We start from the raw sequence: 13,702 nt of genomic DNA on the forward strand, positions 1-13,702 counted from the left end.
CCTCTGCGCTCCTTGGTTTGTAGCAACATTCCACTAAATATCCCGTCTTGCCTATCTCAACCTCACACCATATGCTTTCAAAATCATTAGTGAAGTCTTCCAAAGCCTCCACTCTTAGAGGACATAAGTCGTCACTCATCATAAGCAGTACTCTACCACCACACTTTCCCTTTCTATCCTGCTGAAAAATGCTGTACCCTACTACTTCTATTCCTGTTATTATATCCTCTTTTGTCAACCACATCTCAGTGATCCCAATAATCTTTGGCCAGGATGATGCTATCAGCACCACCAATTCCTCTCCTTTATTCCAGATATCCTGGCATTAGTATAAAGCATAAAAATGCCACTATTTCTATACCCAGCATTATCCCCTCTAGACTCCACTGGGCTCAGTGCTAACTGATTTTGTTCCCCTTCTCCCAAGTACCCTTTCCCACAAGAGGCCACCCCTACTACCATCCACCTTGGGCATTCTAGTTTCCCTGCATTGACACACTGACTCGTTCAGAACAGCAAATGTCTCCAGATGCCTACATCCTTCCTCATTCAAATGCAAGTGGTCTATCACATACAATTCCTCTCTGTCCTCAAACACTCTCAAAGCATCCACATATTTCAATCCTCTCTTCTGACACATTCTAGCTATTATGTTATTCAATATTACTGCTTTTCTGCTCAGCTTGTCACAATCATACCTAAGCAACACGCACACTATCTTTCCTCTCTGCGTCTTCTTTCGTACTCCCTCAAGCAAGAATCACATATCTCTCGCTGCCCAATTTACATTACCTCTCAAGTCATTTGTTCCTACCATCACAATCATCTCCCACCCTTTCATCCCTCTTAATTGCCATAGCCACACTTTCTACTGTTCCTCCGGGCAAACACTCCTCACGTATCCCATCTTGCACACCACGGATCACTGAGTCACCATACATTATACCTCTTACCATTCCCTCTCTCCTACTGTTTCCATTCTCTCCTCTTCTATCATTCCCATAACTCTCTCTCTATTCCCTCTCTTCCACTTATCCTATTCATCCTATTCTCTCCTCTTCTATCATTCCCATAAACTCTCTCGTTTCCTCTCTTCTACTGTTCCCATTCTCTCCTCTTCTATCATTCCCATACCTCTCTCTCGTTCCCTCTCTTTTACTGTTCCCATTTTCTTCTCTTCTATCATTCCCATACCCCTCTCTCTCTCTCTCTCATTCCCTGTCTTCTCATCATCATCATCATACGTATCAAGGATTTAGGCCTAGCATGGCCTGTTCCGGCCTTAAAAGTCATCGTTGAATCGTTTAAGAGGACGTCCTGGTTTTCTTTTTCCTAGTGGCTTGAACTTTAAGGCTTGTTTTGGTAATCTTTCTGTTTTCATTCTTTGAACATGTTCCATCCATTTATGTTTATATTTTTTAATTTTTTCCATTACTGGTTCTTGGTTTAATTCTTTCATAATATCTTCGTTTCTTTTGTGATCAAATAGGGTATACTTTGCAGTTTTTCTCATAAACTTCATTTCTGCTGTTGTTAATCTTTGTTTTTTTGTTCAGATTTCGCTTCCATACATTAAGACCGGTAGGGCAATGTATTGTATACTTTTAGCCTGGTTTGTTTTTGAACTAGGTTTGGTTTTAAATATAGAGTTGATTACACCTGTTATTTTTAAATATTTTGCAAGTTTTACGTTTATATCTTTTTCATTTTCATATGTGATCATACATCCTAGGTAGTTAAATGAATTCAACGGTTCTAAGATCTTGTTATCTATTACTATTTTAGTTCTTGCTGGATCTTGTCCTTTAAAGGCCATAGTTTTTGATTTTTCCGTTGATATTATCATACCATAACCTTTGGATATCGCATTTAGATTTAAAATAGCTTTCTGTAAGTTATCTTCAGTAATTATTATTTGGTCATCTGCAAAGAGGAGAGTGTTTAAGTTAACTGTAGGTGAAAGTTTAATTCCTTGATGTAAATTTTTACTCCATTTTATTATTATTTCATTTAAGTAGATATTAAATAGAGTTGCTGAGAGGGGACATCCCTGTTGGACCCTTTGGTTTATCTCTCTTGTATATGATAGCTCGTGATTTAATCTTATTTGTATTTGATTATTTTCATATATACTTGTGATAGCTTTTAGGATATTATTTGGTATTTGTCTTTCTTTTAATATGTTATATAATATGTTTCTTTTAACTTTGTCAAATGCTTTTTCAAAGTCAATAAATGCAATATGTGTTTCTAAATTATATTCTCTTCTTTTCTCTATTATTAATTTTAGGCAAAAGGCTGGGCCTATACATGATCTTCCTTTTCTAAATCCATTCTGTACTTCTAGAATGAAGTTTTCGGAATATTTCATTAGTTTGTTATTTAAGTTTCTACTATATATTTTGTAACAGGAATTTAGTATATTGATACCTCTATAGTTTATAGGGTCATCTCTATTACCTTTCTTAAAGATAGGAATCACAATTGCTTTTTTCCATTCTATTGGGGGGATTCCAGTTTAGTAAATTTTATTTAAAAATAATAAGAGTCTTTCTTTGAATTTTGTTCCTGCGTATTTATATAGTTCTGAACCTAGCTTATCTTCTCCAGGTGATTTTCCGTTTCTTGTTTCTTTCAGGCTGATTTCTAATTCTTCTTCAGTTATTTCCTTTTCATTTTCGTTAATTGTTTGCCAGTTGTCTTTTTTAAAAGCTTTGTCTGTCCACAGTTCTGTGTAGTAATTTAGAAATTCTTCTAATTTTAATTCAGTGTTTAATTTTATGTTTTCTTTGGTATCTGCATTTAGGTGTTTCAAAATCTTATATACACTGGGTCTTATTTTATATAAATCATGTTCTAAATTAGAAACAAATTTATTCCATGATTCTCTATGTCTTTTTCTGACTTCTCTTTTAGCTATGGCTCTTATTCTTTTATATTCTATTTCATCTTCTAATCTTTTACTGCTTCATTTGTGATAGGCTTCTTTTTTCTTTTTGATTATTTCTTTGATTGTATCATCCCAGATCTTCAGTTTTTTTCTTTTATTGAATTTTTTGGTCTTTCCTAAGCTTTTATTTGCTGCTGCATTTAGTATCGTTTTTATATTAAGCCATTCTATTTCTATTTTTTCATTTTGTTTTATTTTATCTAGATATTGGTTAATTCTTTGTTCATATAGCCATTGTACATTTGTGTCATTCAATAGTCTAGTTTTATAAACAAATGTTTCGATTTTTCTTTCTGTTCTTGTTACTTGTAGCCATTTAGGTGGTAATCTTAATTTTATTTTAACAAGGAAGTGGTCACTGCTCTATTTCATATCCTCTGTGAACTCTAACATCTAGTGAAAATAACCAACTTCCCTGTCTTCTACTGTTTCTATACTTTCCTATTCTTGGAAAGAAAAGAAGATTTACTGAATTAAACTGGTTTTACAACACAAAAACACATTTGCACAGTTCAGAAAAATTGCTTGCAACTCTTCAGGGCATTGTGCAAAAATTCAGATGCAGGGTCATTCGTAATTCCCTTTCCAAATTTATTATGAAATACTCAGAAAAACTATATGCAGGAAATCAAAACTGTTCAGGTAGGACACATTTCAATTTTTATGTTACAGGTGTTCATTTACTGGTAGACAACATGAGATAACTAGATTCAGCCATTAGCTTTTTTTTTTTTTTTTTTTTTTTTTTTTTGCATACAAACTGTACTGTACTGTTTGTTCAACATACCCTTCAGAGTATTTCAGAAATATGCATCTTCCTGACCATCAATAAAGAAGATGTGTGAATATGTTCAGGGTTGTCCATGTAAACAGCATAAGAAGGAAATGGGAAATGACTTTATATGGTTTAATATGCATACATCTTCAGAGAATTTGGTTATAACATTCTCATCACTCTCTCTCTCTTTGTATACATTCTCAGTTTGTCCACAGTCCATAACAACTAAGAATGTATACAAGGAGAGAGAGAGAGAGAGAGAGAGAGAGAGAGAGATGAGAATGTTACAACCAAATTCTCTGAAGATGTATGCATATTAAACCATATAAATTACAATTAAATTATATTTCATCTATCAGGTTCCATTCTGATTATCTAAAACAGAACATTCAAGATATGGAGCACAACGACCATCTCCAAAGCAATGTTCCAAAGATGCATGATAGTCCCAAGGTAATACTCAGAAAAACTACATGCAGCTGGAAATCAAAACTGTTTGGTAGGACACATCTCAATTTTTATGTTACAAGTGTTCATTTACTGCTAGATGGGATAACCGGATTCAGCTATTATGTTTTTTTTTTTTTTTTTTGCATGCTAGCTGTACTGTACTGTTTGTTCAATCTGTCATGATGTCTGTTAAGAAAGAATGACACACAAATGTGTTTTGTGTTGTCACTTGTCAACAAATCTGAGTTTTTTGCAGCAACAGTAGCATCTTGTATTAGAGTTGCAAGCAATTTTTCTGAACAGAGGTCTCAAATGTTTGACCATTCACACTTATTTCAATGAGTGTAACAGACAAGTAGGCAGGGAAGGGTATACCCACTGAATGACTCCAAGTTCCTGACTTTACCCTATGATTTCCTCCCATAAGGATATGTGAAGATGTTTTTGCACCAGAATTACATTGCATGCATGAAGTCTCTAAAAATACTTCATGCATGCACATGTAACACCAACACAATTATATCAGATGTGTTGGAGAAAGTTTTAATCAATTGTGCAATCATTTCCATGTCTATTATGCATGTAGGTGGTTTCCTATCTGAAACTTTCTTTGCTTCAGCTGTCTTCTTCATGCAGTTTCCTATATTACACAATAAAATGATCATTATAAAAGTGAAATGAATAACCCTGCATTTCATTCCTGTGTATCCTATTCCAGGTACCACATTACACAGTGGGAAAACTGAAAAACATTTCCCAAACAGGAGTAAATACTTGCACAAAACACAAACATCTGACAACCATCAGTAATAATATAATTATCCTACTCAGATATCCTTTGCCGTGATCGTGTTAACTGATATGCTTAAACATGGGAAAAATAAACTTACTTGTCAATCCAACTGGCATGTCGGCGGTAACCATACCGTGAATTTCTGCGTAATGGACCACGGGCAATCTCCACTATCACTCTAGCAAAGCAAAATTAGTAAAAATATGAATTATCCAATCCTCAAAATGATTTCTAACAAATCTTTATCTTTAACATTAAAGAAATTGTATTCTCCTTGTGATCATAAAGAACCAAAAGGCTTCACATCGGTGATGTAAAAATTATTTTAATTAAGGGGATATTTAATCCCGCATTATTTCAAAGCCGAATAAGAAACTCTACGAGTTGCCCGGTATTGTACTACTCAGGTATATGCTTACACTTGGACTTACCGAACTTTTATAGTTTGCTATATTCGGCATGAAACGCTTTGATTTCTATCTTAGTTTCTTATTCAGCTTTGAAATAATGTGGGATTAAATATCTCTTTAATTTAAATAATAATTTATCATTTTATTAAGAGGAAGAGAAAAGTAAGTGAACTTTTGTAAATCTGCGACAAAGAAACTTTACAATTTATTTTTAACCAAAATCAAAAGAGATTAACTAATTATCCAAGCAAATACTCAAATCAAATAGTTCAACTAATACCAATAACAGCAATAAAGTTCCATGTATTATGGCAAAGTAAAATATTCCTCACCAAAACATGTGAAACTAACTTCCCAAGATACAGAATGTTGAAAAGTTGGAACATCCAAAAAATACAAAACTCAAATCATTAATTCTTGTAAATATTCTTTAACTTTAACGTCTCTAACTTGCATCCCCTCTCCAAACTAACTATAGTCTCACCTATACAAAGCATTCAGTCTTCACCTACACAGAGCTTCATGTCTTCAGGCAAAACTCAAGACATTCTTCATGTCCTGAGTTTTGCCAAGATTCCTCAGATATTATTTCATTCTATTCTGCAAATGTTTGATTTTAAATCAGGAGAAATGTTTTGGGAAAATCTGGAGAAAAGGGCAAAGCTAATAATAATAGTAAATGCCTGCTGAATTTCTGTTTCAATTAGCTTGAGTCCTTAGAAGTTACTTGCATCCCAAAATTGATTCGAATTCAGGTATTTCCAAATGAAGGACAAATACAGCAGTCTGCTTACAACTATGTTACAATAATTAAATAAGAAGGAATGTTTTTTCACATAATGAATAGTTATAAATTTCATGGCAGCATGTTTTAAAATAATGAAATAATTATGAATGAATAAAATCCATTTTCATTTAAATAAAAGCCATTCCAAAGAACACTTGCTTTTCATATATTTGTCAAAACAAATTGATGGAATAGGAATGACTATTAATATAATTATTTGTTAAAAGGCATCCACAAGCCTAGCTGTATTCTTTTTATTTCTTCAAACATGATCCTTTTCATTAATGCAAAGGGATCCTCCATGGTATACATACTCTATTTACTTGGTTTTATTATTTTTATTTGTTCTGTTATTTGGTTTCTTTAATACAGAGATCTCTCAATTATCTGATCCTCAAATTTATTCATGTGTGTGTCAAATGACTTCTGGTACAATGCCATATAACTGTATTTTCAGTTATCTAACTCCTCAATTATATGAAGAGTAAACTGCTTTCCTGCCATGATTGGATGTTTGAGGGATTATTGTATTTGTCATTATTTTAGTTTCTCCATACTTCATAATTGTTTGATACCACAATTAATTCATTCAACACTTCTTCTTGTTCTATTATGTTGTTTGCTATTGCCCTAAGATCAACAGCAATAACATAAATTATTGTTTTTTTACCACTGACATTAATCTCTTTGTCGCTCTTAAGGTATATTCTAATACTGCACTGAATAATTTGGGTGAAATATCATTTAAATTTTCATGATTTTTCATATAAAAGGATATCAGCAACTGCTTTTTTAAATTTTTCATTGATGAGCTGCATATAATCTTGATATATTTTGTGTTTCTTCACTGCTATTAGGATTGTTTGTTTCTAAACTAAATCGAGGGTAATTTTAAAGTCCATAAAATCAAAGTACTATGGTAGGCTGCAATCTTTGCATTTCTGTCTTAGCTGATTCAATGCACTGAGGGCCAAATGTTATTATCATTAGGTATCCTAAGAAAGTATGCAAATGAGAATACACTGGCAATATGAGAATATAGTCAAGAAATCATGACAATATAACAAAGATCAGTATAAGTTTAGTACACCTGGAAAAAGAAATAACATAACGTGGCAAAAGAAAAGATTTTCAAATGTTACAATTATGTGGTGTAAATAGGTTGTTAAAGCAATACACATAGCCTAAACTTCAGCAATTAGAAATGCAGAATGAATACAAAACGATGGTCTGCTGTAAAATCAAGTGTAAGACAAAGATATAAAAATCCATTACAAAGAGGGTTTATAAAATGAAAAATTGTTTAAATGTCTGGTCTGAAAATAAGCAATCAAATAACAGTAATTATGAAAATATACAGGAACATGGAAAACACCAATGGCATATTCAGTGGAAAACCAATAGAACAAGTAAAATATTTACACTATTTAGGTGCAATTTTTAGTGAAGATCATCAAATTCCAAATATGCACTCTCAAAAGGGAGAACAGGATAATAATGATTCATCATCAAGTTTGCATTACTAATTTCTATCACTGATTTTCTTCCAGTTAATGTTATTCATTAGATCTGATATTGTCAAATATATCATTTAAATCAGATGTATACAAGGAAATGTTCAAACAAATTTTATCTTATGAATCTGAGAAGTGGGTTAGAATTAAAACAGTTGTTCAATGACTAGAGACCACATAAATGATTTCTCAGAAAAATTTGGAACAAAAACTATCAATGACAGAATGATATTAAACATGAAGATATAAGGAAGGAACCTGGCATTGTTAGCATTGAAGAGTGTGTGAGTAGAGCTAATCTAAGGTATACCACCTTTCACTTAATGGGAGAAAAAGTTGCGAAGTATGTTTCACGCAAGGATGACAGGAAAAATACCCAGAAGAAGATCAAGATAGACTGATAAAGTAAGAAGTGCCTCAGAAAGTTGAAATATAAGGAGTTCTGATAACTGACCAATTTGGAGAAAGACTGTAGAGAAGTTAGTAATAATAATGTAAACTTTTTATTAAGGGTACATATTAGAAAAAACTTGGCATAGAATGCCGTCTTTTATTTTAACAAAAATAAAAGACGTCATTTGAAGAGCTAGGAAATCAAAATGGGATTGGGCAGGCCACTTGGCAAGATATCAAGATGATAGATGGCCAAAGAGAGCAACAGAGTGGTGGCCGAGAGAAAGAGTCAGAAAACCTGGAAGACAGAGAAAAAGATGGAGCGATGACATCGAAAAATGGCTCGGTGTTACATGGACAAGAGTGGCCCAGGATAGGGGGGGGGGGGGGGAGAGAGAGAGAGAGAAAGAGAGAGGGGTTGGGAGAATGCCCTGCAGTGGGAATCTTGGCTAACAACATCCAAAACATGATGATATTTCAATCATCTTAGGCACTGCTAACAACATCAATCCACTAAGATCTCAGCCATCCTCTGAGCCTGTCCTGCCATCAAATACTTAATTATTATACCGAGATTAGCTCTCAAACATTCCTGAATATTAACCCTTTAACTGCTGATTTTATATTCTACTGACATTGCCATGTACTGAATTAATTTTGCAAAAAATTTATAAATAAAATCAATTAAAATTCTTACAAGAAGTCCGGACAGCATCACTCATTCTTGATAAACACTTGTTCACTCACAAAAATGGCAATAATAGTGTTTTATAAAATTTGCATAATCTACAGGGGTGCTTAAGGGTCAAAGCTGTATAACTGAGAGGAGACCTCCACATAGCCTTTAAAGGAATGTGGAGAACCGACCAGGGCTTCTGACCTAATGTCCAATCCTCACATTCTCGTGGCGCACCCTGTTGGGTATCTATTTTGATACTGAACGAATGAGGATGGGCTGGCAATTTGGGATTTAGCCGAACAAATTCTATTCTTATTGGTTAAACCAAAATAAAAAATGATGGTACAACATGACAAAATTTCATGCCGGCTGGGGCGTCGCCCGGCTAAACAAGGCCCCCCCCATTGTTTTCGCCGGGGAACCAGGGCGAACAGAGAAAAGTCAGCTACTGGAACAAATCTGAAAACAAACCCCAACTCAACATCACCAGAGTTAAAGATCGGTACTATCAAAGTAAGAAGCCTGAATGGCAAAGAAATGGAGCTAGCTGAGGAATTAGATAAGTACCAGATCGACATAATAGGGGTGACTGAAACAAAAAAGACCAAAACTGGTGAGATCTTTCTGAGCAATAAATACAAAATGTTATCTTCAGGCAATGACAATCAAGGAAAAGAAGGAGTAGCCATAGTATTCAACACAAAATACGAGGCTAATCTTCTTGAATGGCAGTCAGTCTCAAGTAGAGTAATGTGGGCAAATATGAGAATGGGCAACTGGACAATGAGACTTATTTGTGCCTATGGTCCCACAGAAGGTTATACTAAGGTAGAAGTGGAGGAATTTTTTGACGCTTTAGAAAAAGCAACTTATACAATGAAAAAGGAAAAGTTGGTCCTTGTTGGGGATCTAAATAGCAGAATAGGAAATGATTGTGAGACATACAAAAATATTTTGGGAAAATTTGGAGAAAAGAGCAAAGCTAATAATAATGGCAAATACCTGTTGGATTTCTGCTCAGGACATGGACTGGTTATTACTAAATCCATGTTCCAACATAAAAATGTGCACAAATTCACATGGAGAGAAGAGGCTAGGAATAAGAAAAGTCTCATTGACTATGTTATTGTTGATAGTGATGTTTTCTCCCTGGTGCAGGACACCAGAGTGTACACAGGATTTGAAATTGGAAGTGATCACTATTTAGTTTTGAGCAGGATAAAATTGAATTTCATATTGAAAAGAAGAACACGTAAGAAAGTTTTAAAGTGAATAAAAGTTGGCAGCTCTCAGATGTGAACTGTAGACTAAAACACAGAAAGATTATTGAAAAGAAAATGAAAGAGTTTGAGAACAGGAATCAAACTTTGGAGATTCAGTGACAAACTCTGAAGAAAACATTGATTGATTCTGCCAGAGAGGCATGTGGTGAGGTTGTGTGCAAGGATAGAAAAATCAGAACTCCCTGGTGGACACAGGAAGTTAAAGAGGCAGTGAAGGAAAAGAAGAAAGCATATCAAAAGTTCCTGGCAAATAAGTCAGCTTTTACTCTTACAGAATACAGAGACAAATGTAAGAAAGCTAAACAGTGTGTAAAACTAGCTAAACAAAAGTCATGGGAGGACTTTGGCAAGAATATAGAAAATAAATATCAAGAAGGTGGCAAAATATTCTGGAGGTTGTTGAAGAAGCTTAGGAATGGAGGAAAGAGTGCTGTAAAAGGAGTTAGAGATGATAAAGGTGACATGAAAACAGGAGAAAAAGATATCCTTGAAGTATGGAGTAATTACTTTGAAAAACTGCTAAATGAAACAAGCAGTGATGACAGCACAGTGATAAAAAACACTGACCAGGTATGCAGTAAGGAATACATATCCATACTTGAAGTAGAAAAAGCCATCAAAGGCTTGAAATGTGGAAAGGCAGCAGGAGTCGATGATATTCGACCATAAATGCTGAAGTATGGTGGTATAAAAGTCTTACAGTGGCTGCACTGCATAGTTCAGCAAGCCTGGACAGAGGGATACATTTCCGATGACTGGAGTAGAGCTCTCATAGTACCCATATATAAAAAGGGAAATAAAACTGAATGTGAGAATTACAGAGGTATTTCCCTACTGAGTGTTCCTGGCAAGATCTATGCAAGTATACTTCAGAAATGGATGAGAAGAATTGTGGAAGAAAAGCTTGGTGCAAGCTGGATTCAGGCCAAATAGAGGCTGTCAGGATCAGATCTTCACTTTAAGACAAATAGTCGAGAAAGCATGGGAATATAACAAAGATCTGTATTTGAGTTTTGTCGATTTGGAAAAGGCATATGACAAGGTGCCAAGAGAGAAGCTATTCAATACGCTGCAGTTATATGGTATCAATGGGGCATTATATCAAGCAATACTTAGTCTTTATTTGAGTTGTAAGTCAGCAGTTAGAACTGAAGGAAGTACAGGAAGATGGTTTAATGTTAAATCTGGTTTGAGACAAGGATGTACATTATCCCCTCTGTTATTCATTATTTATATGGATCACATTATGAAGGAAAGTGGTATTAAACCTGATATCAAAATTGGAGATGTTAATGTCAGCTCTTTGCTTTATGCGGATGATGTTATACTTCTAAATAAATCCGCTACAAGTCTGCAAGATTTTCTGACTAAATTGAATAGCTGTTGTAATAGATATGGTATGAAGGTCAGCAATAAAAAGACAAAGACAATGAAAATAGGCAGAATCATTGAAAATGTCAACTGTGTTGTGAATGGAGAACCTGTGGAACAAGTAAAACATTTCAGCTACTTAGGCACAATTTTTAGTGAAGATGGTAAATTAAATAAAGAAATAGAAAACAGAATCAGCAAACCTGGTATGGTGGGAAGTCAATTGAACAAATTCATAGGGAATAAGAGAGAAATTAGTCGGAACACTAAATTAGCTGTATACAAGACAGTGTTCAAACCAGTTTTAACTTATGGATCTGAGAGCTGGGTCAGAAGTAAAATACTTGACCAAAGACTAGAGACCGCAGATATGAGAGTCCTGAGAAAGATTAGGGGTGTGAACAGATGGCATCAATGGCAATATCATATTAAAAAGAGGATATTAGGAAAGAACTTGACATTCTCAGCATCCAGGAATGCGTTAGCAGAGCTAATCTCAGGTGGTATGGTCACTTAAATAGAATGGGAGAGGAAAGATTAGCAAAACAAGTGTTCTCTGCCAAGTTGGCAGGAAAACGACCCAGAGGAAGACCAAGATATAGGTGGATTGATACGGTACAAAGTGCCTTAGACGATAGAAATATAAGATCTGTTAATGTTGGAGTCTTGACAAGTAGCAGACTGATTTGGAGGAAAATTGTAGATAGGAAGTTAGTAATGATGTAATTTTTTCATGTAGTACTGTCATATCCTGTACACCCCTTGAGGGTACATGGCAGGAATTTGATGATGATGATGATGCATAATCTACAAGGGGTGTCCACTTGAGAGCACCATTTTTTTCCAACCTAGAGTTAACTCGACTGTAGCAGTTAAAGGGTTAATAATAAAAATGTCAAATTCCTTCTTAATTCTTTTTTTTTGTGGCGTTTTCAATGATGCCATCTGGTCACTCTTCCAAATTTCACTCAGAACTTTCATACCTGTGGCGTTCAGTCTTTGATCAACTGGTATATTTTTAATCCAATTTATATAAATTAATTCATTTGCCCTCCCCACCACAGAAATGAAATATTTCATTTATAAGCCTATAAATGAAACATTTTTCCTGTTTTAGTTGTTTGCACTGAAAATGCAGTTCATGTTTTAATTTTTCTACCTGATTTCTTTTTTCTTTATTTTTTTATATAATAGTGTAATATGTCAAATTTTCAGGGTACTTATTTAATCTGATTAAAATATACTGAAAACCTGTACTGGATTTATTTTAGATTATAACACTATTTGCATAAATTGAAGAGCTGAGGTTAATATATGATGTAACATGAAATGTCTTTATGCATCTTCAATTCTAATAGTTGACATAACTTAGGTATAAGCAAAATATTACTCTGTACAATTAATTGTAGAGTGGAAACTGCTTTTCTCACGTCATCTTATCAAATATGTTTTCCACATCAACAAAACAAATAAAAATCATTTCTATTTCTTTTGTTTTCTATATCTATATTTCTATACTCTAAATTAAAAATTTGTTCGTGACCTCCATTTGGCCCGAATCCAGTTTGTCCTTTCCTAAGTTTTTCTCTTCTATAATTTTTTTAGCTATTTTTGAGTATCCTTGCATAAATCTTACCTGGAATACTCATAAAAATTTCTTTGTAATTCTCATGGGATTTTTTTCCTTTTTTTTTTTTTTTTTTTTTCTGTAATGAGTACTATGATGGTACTTATCTTTAAAAAGAAAAATCAAACTGAATGCGAGAATTACTTGCCTGATATATACTCTAGAAGCCTTCCCAGATTTCAGATTTCCTGACATTTTTTTTCTAATCCTAGTGGTGATATGTGCTCCTGAATGCATTATTCTTGAACATCCCGGTCTATAAGATCATCTACAACCAGTGCCTTAAACACTGATCTTAATACTATTCTTCAATGGGGTGAGGACAACTTTGTCTTGTTCAATGCCTCAAAAAACAGTCTGAGATCTCGCAAAAGAGATCTCAGCTCACCTCAGTAATATACAAGTCTCCAGATAAGATAAGGAGCTTATTTAATTGCTTTTAATTTGTGTCATTGTAAGATTACAACTAATTTCTTGAAAGGTGGAAGCATCCTGTAAAAGGAAATCTATCTTCCTCTCATAGTTCTGTAAAAATCTCACATAAAGGTCTTGTTTAGTATGTTAGTTTTTAAACTTTTTGTTTGGTAAGAATTTATTGTTTGTGAGAAATATGTTTCTGTTGTATAAATATTATTCAGTATGCTAATTATGTACTTTGTATTATTCG

At 34.0% G+C, this 13,702-nt stretch overlaps 1 protein-coding gene across 7 annotated transcripts in view; it reads right to left on the reverse strand.

Moving 5' to 3' along the window:
* LOC150101392 (serine-arginine protein 55-like) overlaps positions 1-13,702 on the reverse strand; it is a 247,624-nt gene that overhangs the window by 134,242 nt on the left and 99,680 nt on the right. For all 7 annotated transcript variants that reach the window (XM_090400002.1, XM_090399999.1, XM_090400001.1 and 4 more), the window contains exon 4: positions 5,069-5,149. In XM_090400002.1, the coding sequence (XP_090256128.1) occupies positions 5,069-5,149 (81 nt within the window). The remainder of the gene's footprint in view (positions 1-5,068; positions 5,150-13,702) is intronic.

This window comes from Typopeltis vanoorti, chromosome 11, assembly GCF_054136105.1.
Source record: "Typopeltis vanoorti isolate ZY-2024b chromosome 11, IOZ_Tvanoo_1.0, whole genome shotgun sequence".
In the NCBI taxonomy this organism is placed as follows: Eukaryota; Metazoa; Arthropoda; class Arachnida; order Uropygi; family Thelyphonidae; genus Typopeltis; species Typopeltis vanoorti.